The sequence below is a fragment of the Leuresthes tenuis genome, unplaced genomic scaffold (genome assembly GCF_036924035.1).
Source record: "Leuresthes tenuis unplaced genomic scaffold, fLeuTen1.0.hap1 SCAF_6, whole genome shotgun sequence".
NCBI classification, from domain to species: Eukaryota; Metazoa; Chordata; class Actinopteri; order Atheriniformes; family Atherinopsidae; genus Leuresthes; species Leuresthes tenuis.
The window spans coordinates 12785882-12793129 of NW_027325360.1; the positions used below are offsets into that span (position 1 = coordinate 12785882).

The 7248-nt window shown below is 36.5% G+C and overlaps 1 protein-coding gene across 1 annotated transcript; it reads left to right on the forward strand.

The window, feature by feature from the left end:
- Window positions 1-1736: 1736 nt before the first annotated feature.
- LOC140309704 (gamma-glutamyl hydrolase) lies at window positions 1737-6538 on the forward strand. The gene is made up of 9 exons (XM_072387672.1): window positions 1737-1985; window positions 2097-2211; window positions 2478-2528; window positions 2627-2711; window positions 3575-3713; window positions 4006-4112; window positions 4653-4746; window positions 4839-4976; window positions 5841-6538. Exons 1-9 carry the CDS (start codon window positions 1868-1870, stop codon window positions 5957-5959), a joined length of 966 nt encoding a protein of 321 aa, XP_072243773.1. The 5' UTR covers window positions 1737-1867; the 3' UTR covers window positions 5960-6538.
- The last annotated feature ends 710 nt before the right edge of the window (window positions 6539-7248 follow it).

The window sequence follows — 7248 nt, forward strand, 5'->3', positions numbered from 1 at the left end:
GTAATGAATTAGCCAACTCGTCCACTCCTGCCTTTATCATCTAGGAAATTATCTGAGATTCAACAGTTTTAAGTCTAGAAGGATATAGTTATCTTACATCCTATTGTCTCCTCATGACTACCGTATTCAGTTTTTAACCAAAATCAAGCAACAGACTGGCTGCAGATCTGTTTTTTTTTTTGTAAATGTTGTTAAAGTCACATTGCTCACTGTTGCTTTTCGCAAGACAAAACTTGCCCACAGGTTCCAGGCGTAACACTGTTGGAGATCACATGTGCTGTGAGGAAGCCCAAACTCTGGGACAGTCATCATGTCAAGCTCAAACTCATCATTGTCCTGTAATAAGAGCAGTGGTTCTCAAACAATCCCACCAAACAATTTTTTTTATTCGTCATTAAGCACCATACACACAAAACAGGGTTTAAGTTGTATTTTTGTGAAATAAAGTTTAACAAGATGGCATTAGTAATCTCTGGATTGCTTTGCACAATAAACCTAATTCAGATTAGTTTGCATATTTTTCTGTGTTTTAACTTTTGATTGTAAAACAGACACCAGAAAATCTCATTGAATTTGATTTTTAATGAACTCCCCAACAGAAAGTGGTGTAAAGAGTTGCTTCATTAACAATTTTAATACCAAAGATACCTCATTAAATCAGGTAAAAAAAACATAAAGGTAAGAGGTGTGAGCCCCTGTTGACTTTCATCAACTCTTAGTTTATTGCAGGTATTTAATAACATTTTAAAAACATCCACCATATAAACACAAGATGTGGTCCAAAGATCAGCTAAAATGCACCAAGTTTGGCTGACATTTAACTTTGGGCGCTCAGATTCCTCTCACATAATGAAAAGGTCTTCTAAAAGACTCTTCACACTTTCAAATTTTCAGACAAATAAGATGAATGAATTTAAAGTGTCTTTGTGTAGCTTATAGTTTAGTGAGGGGCTCACACACTGAAGTATTGTTATTGACTCCTTTAATATAAACCTGATCTTGATTTATTCAATTTATCCAGATAATCTTTGTTTCATTTACATGAGCTAAGCTGTTTTAAAAACACTTGAACAAGAAATGTATAGATAATTTACCTTAAAACCTATAGAAACTCACAAAACTTACCAAACTTTCCAACCATACAAAATGATGCCAACTTATGGACGAGTGTCTTCATCACTCAGTGAAGGTTCTCTTTTCCTTTAAGACATTACCTCCTTTTGTTGTGTAATCTGAGAAGGAACTTGAGCTGTTTCAGAATATGTTGCTTTCAACCACAGTTTTTTTTTCTTTTTTTGGTGTCAATGGGTCATAGTTCTGGAAATGTACACGAGGCTGTCCAGCAAAAAAGCAGATTTTCAAAACTGCTTACAAAGCTTTGTTAGCAAATGCTTGGACTTATAACCCCCTTGTAATAACAGCCAGTAAAACAGAGATAGCATGTGCATGCCTCTGCTATAAGCTTACTGAACACATTGCTTTCATTTTCACACACAAACTTGTCTGACAGCACTTCTGTATCGACAGCCACTCTCTTGCAATACTCTCATGTAATCTCTGTGACCCTCTTTCCAAAACCCAACCGGAACATGTGAAGCTGTATCATTTCCCTCACATCAAATGAGCAGAATTTTACCAAAAAGTCCATGCTATCAGCAGAATATTTGTGTTTACCTCAGCAATCATCATGCCTGTCCGGTGAGTACAATAAAGCTGTCGTCACACGTAAATCTGGGCTTTCCTCACTTCCCTGTACTGATTGTATAATCTTACAGCAGGATATATTTAAGTCTGCAGCGTCTTTTTCCATAAACTGACATATCTGGTTGCTTTCTAGGACTGATCTGCCGATTTTACATTGAAGAACATGTCCAACACTGGATTTCCAACATATCTGTGCTTGTTTTTGGCCTGTAGCTTCTGCTGCAGCAAAGCTATGCCAACTAACGTCATGCAGGAGGTTGTAAATGACAGACCTGTGATTGGTAAGTAAAATGTACTGCCAGGACATAATGTTTGGTATTACAGTCTGCCTCTCTGTAGCTGTGTCACAGCTGACTTTTTCACTCAAGGCCTCGGTGTTTTTGTACCCACAGGTGTTTTGACTCAGATAGTTTCAGATGAGATCATGAAACCATTCGGGAGCACTTACATACCAGCCTCCTATGTGAAATATATAGAGTCTGGAGGCAGCAGGGTGATGCCGATCAGGTGGGCTGAGTTGTGGTTTTTATAACTGTTGATAATGGTTTGGATAGCTACTGTTGAACAGCAGATCAACAGGGCAGCTTAGCCCTTTTTTTAAAAAAAGAAAAATGCATACAGGGTTTCTTTCGACAGTAACATCAGATAAATGTTGAGTTAATTGAAGACGATGGCTTTAGCTGGATTTTGCTTATCTTTACTCTCCTTTTAATTCATATTTTAGTAAATAGTGTTTGAGAATTAAGCATTAATGGTGTTGTTTCCCTGCACAGACTGACTCTTACTACTGCTGAGTATGAAAACATCTTCAAGAAGATAAACGGGTGAGCTAAATTATATGTGATTATTAAAATGCTGGAAACTTAACATCTATATCTTTAATAAATACAATAACCGTGCTTTCTGCGTGATGTCTGTTTAGCCTGTTTTTCATCGGAGGAGCTGCGGATTTGGAGACTTCTGACATTGCCAGGGTGGCGAAGATTTTTTACAAACTTGCGGTGGAGGTTTGTACCACAAAGCGTTTTGTTCAGCTTTAACCACCCGTTTCAGTCTACTTTTGTGCCTGTCCTGTCTAACAATCAGTGCAAAATAGGCTCATAAAATATACATAAATTTGCAGTTTGTGGAACAACTAACCAGTTCCTACCTTGAACTGAGTTATTTATTATCCAAAACAGAAAATAGCTGTGCACTGGGGATTTTATTTGTCATTAAAGTGCACATACAGTTGTGAAGCTTGAAGAAGTTTTGTATTGTTTTCAATCACTTTGTCGTCACTTTGCCTCTTTATAGTTGTTTTTGTCCCATTTTGTTTCTCTTTAGCTCATTTTAACCCCCTCTTGCGCATTTTTTATACTTAATTTCTGTAATTATGGTACTATTTGTACATATTCTTTATCTCTGTGCATATTCAAAAACATATTATATTTGTCTTCTGTCTTGTTCTGGGCCAAATATATTTATATAAATATAAATGCATTTTCTTTTGGTTGTCTTTTATCTTTCCGTCTTTAGTATTTTAATATCTTATCTTAGTCATATTGGATCTCTTTGTAGCAATTCTATGTCTCTTTGTGGCGATTTTGTGCCTTTTTTATGGTTGTGTGGTGGTCTTTTTTGTAGCTCTTTGAGCTCTTTGAGGTAATTTGCTTTTAAATTCTCCTTTTGATCTATTACATCTCATTTTTCTTTTTTTTGCAATAGTTTAAGGTCTCCCCATTTTGGTTGTGTTTATATTTTTATATATTATGTTCATTATTTTGGCCTCCCCCACTATTTTGGCCCCTGGGGCTGTGTTGAACATTTACCTAATCTGCTTTATTGCTCCAGAAACAAACAGTAACCTGTCTGACTTGGTATGTTGCAGGCTAATGATGCCGGGGACTTCTTCCCCATTTGGGGCACATGCATGGGCATGCAGCTACTCACCGTACTGGTGGCCGATGAAAATCTGCTGACAAAAACCACAGCTGAGAATGTGGCTTTGCCCCTCAACTTAAGCACAGGTGACAGCTTTCTACAGCATTGTTGGTGTCTTTAAAGTTAAAAACATCCTCTAATTTCTCACTCAATTTCAGGAAATGCATGTTTAATTAGGTATATAGTTGATTGTTTAATTGTTTAGCTACATTTTGAGGAGAACTGCATGCGCTGAGTCACAACACTAGGTGTCCCTAAAGGGAAGTTAAAAAGCAGAGAGTGATTTTTTCTTTGCCACCATCACCAAACCAAATCTTGAAATAATTGGTATAAAGCTGTTTTTATTAATGTCACTAAATCCCTCCCTTATCCCTGCAGAGGCCCACTCCAGTAGAATGTTTCAAGGCTTCCCTGAAGAGCTGCTCAAGGCTGTGACACAAGAACCTCTGACTGGGAACTTTCATCATTATGGACTTGCAGTAAAGGTATTCAAAGGGTTTTGAATAGACATTGGACAGAGAAGTAAAATCAGTCAAAAAGTAAATCATTTGTATATAAAGTGATGTGGTTCCCAGGTCTACGGCTTGGACACCTCTCACTCAACAGAATTTTAACAGATAAATATGTAAATTTACAGACATGCTGCACAACTTTTTCTATCATGGAAACTTATTTATTTAAAGAAATCATGGTTAATTAAGGTGATAACAATCATCTATTCAGCTATAACATACATAATGTGTATAATAAAAAAAAAATCAAGGGCCGAATATTATTCAAGTGAACTATTGAAACACATAGATGATAAGTGCTGCGTGTGACATGACTGAGCGAACAGGACAAGTCAGTTTTAACCGTTTAACTGTGTGAGAGGAATTTGCTCCTCCAAAGTCAAATCTCAGCCAAACCACTGGAGCCTTTCAGCTTGACCGCATCTTGAGTTTACATGTTGCAGATTTCTGAATTGTTATGAAATGACCAAAATGGTAATATGATAAAAGTTTTTTTGATTTTTTTTTTTATAGACTTTCAAGGAAAATGAGAAGCTGCACAGTTTCTTCTCCCTTCTATCTACGAACATTGCTGAGAACGGAGTTCAATTTGTCTCCACCATAGAAGGTTACACAGTCATTTGTGTGTGAACTGGACAAAATTTATCGTTTTTGTTGAACAAAGTTGTGATAACACGCATTGTTTTTCCGTCCTGTCAGGTAAAAGGTATCCCTTCTATGGTGTGCAGTGGCACCCAGAGGTGAATCGTTTTCAGTGGTACAGAAAACTAAACTTTCCTCATTCCTTTCACGCTGTTCAGTTATCGTCGCTGCTGTCTGAGTTCTTCGCCAACGAAGGTAACATAACACACGTTATCAACAATAATAATCACTGATTGGATCGTTAGATGCTATTTATGTGGTCCTAGAATATGTTTATATACATTAAAAGAGTAGTTTTTTTCTTCAGAGTAAGTGTTGCTTTTAGTTTAATATGTTTCATATTTTTTTTTCATTTTGTTTAACAGTTTTTAAAAAACTTTTATGAATTTTTGAACATAGAAAAGGATTACAGTCGATACAGTTGTTCAAAGCTGAGGATTTTATCCATGCTTGTACTAATTATGTTTGTTTAATTGGCCACTTTATGCAGATTTAGTCCTTTTGCCCATGTTACTCGTGGCAGCAAAAACTGCATTGTTTCAAGGCTGATTGTTTATTGGTTAATGATGAGACATCTGTTGACTGCCATAAGGGTTTTTGGACTCTAATACAAACCCAATCGTCAATTTTGGCTTTTCAGATATATCTTTGGTAGTGCTGTTGGAGTGCAATGCTTTAGTGTGAATACATCATTTGTATGTAATTATTGCATCAGTTGGAAAGAGTTTCTCAGTTAATTAAGCAGAATATTTTTCATGTCGTATACAGTAGAAAAAGTACATAACCACAATTATAAACATGACCATATCCATGTGGAACACTTAAAAGCCCCAAGAAACTAGTTAAACCATCGTAAACAGCTGAAATGAACAGGATTGACCAAAGAGAAGAAAAAGATCAACAATTGAAAGACTCTTTTCATGTCAAATCCAATTATTCTGAAAATATTTAAATATTTAACTTCTTTATGTACTGATTAAACCAAACTCCTCTTATTCAAGCTTGAATGGCAGTCTGTTGTAACTTGTATTTGACTTTCATTATCTCTGCTTTGTTCAGGAAGGAGAAGTTTACATAAGTTTGACAATCTCGAGGAAGAGGCCTCTTCTCTGATTTACACCCATACGCCAGTCTACGCTGCCAACTTCTCAGCATACGAGCAGATTTATTTCTTCTGAGATCATACAACAGATGATTGTATGAGCAACACAACACCCTGCATTCAAAATTTCCTGCTTTTAATCACAGATATGCCTCTGAACAGAGGGCTAACTCAGCTATGTGTGTGCTGATTTAGTAGTTTCTGCGTTTTTTTTGTTTTTACTGGCATAAAAGAATGACTTGTTTTCATTAATGTGTTCTTATTGTCATTAACTTGCTTGTCTGCAGAAACAAAATCACTTTTGTCTGTGTTTGGATGGAAACTGGAGTTTAACATCTGGAGTTATTTTAAGGGAAATTAGGTAATGTTCTCTGAGGAAATTTAATCAGCTCTGTTTGCGCATGATTATCAAACAAATGAAGAAATAAAGAATTTGTAAGAGTGTGACTTCAAGTGACAAACCTCTCTCTCAGCAGATCATGTTTGCCATGAAAATTTACATGTTGAATCTCTATTTGTCTGAACATTTTTGCTGTCTTTAGATTTCATAAGTGAGACTGAAGTCTTTGTTAAACAATCTCACAATTGTGTCCATTCAGTATGTCCAAGGTCAAGGATGAACCTTCATTCTCAAATAAAGGATTCATTCATTCAATGGACTGGCGACCTGTCCAGGGTGTACACTTCCTCTCGCCCAATGACAGCTGGGATAGCCCCCCCCCCTCGCGACCCTAAATTGTATTAAGCGGGTATAGAAAATAGATGGATGGATTAATTTATTCTTTTCCCAACAAGAGTTTTATCTGTGGCTGTATGAAGCCTTCGTGTGGGGGAAGGGATACATTTCCTATCAACCTTAGAACCATCTGGAGCCCCGACTGTTAGGGGTTTAAGAGGGCTGCCAGTTTATTTGTGGATCAGTTAGACAATGGTAATCTGATAATACATTTATTTATACTGTACGCTACACTAAGGTGTAAAGGTTATGTTTGCTGACATTTACCGAAGATTACATTTCCAATTTTAGTCAGATGGCTGACATCCTTTTACCTGCATTTCATAGTCTTCATCATGGCTGCATGAACTAAAAGGATTTGCTCTTAATCCAGATTATTAAACATAGTTAATAATTTCTTTTGGTGCTTCATGCTGTCTTCAGGTTAAACAGTAAACTTCCCAAAATGTTGAGATTGCTACCACATAGTCTTATAGACAAGGGTTCAAAAGGCCTCAGTTTTGTTCATTAGTTATAGTATTTAGCCTGTAAAACATACAGTAATTAATAAAAGAGAGATGATGTTTAGTGGGAGGAAAAGCACTCAGTCTGCATGGATAAATTACCGAGAAGGCACACTGAGCACAAAC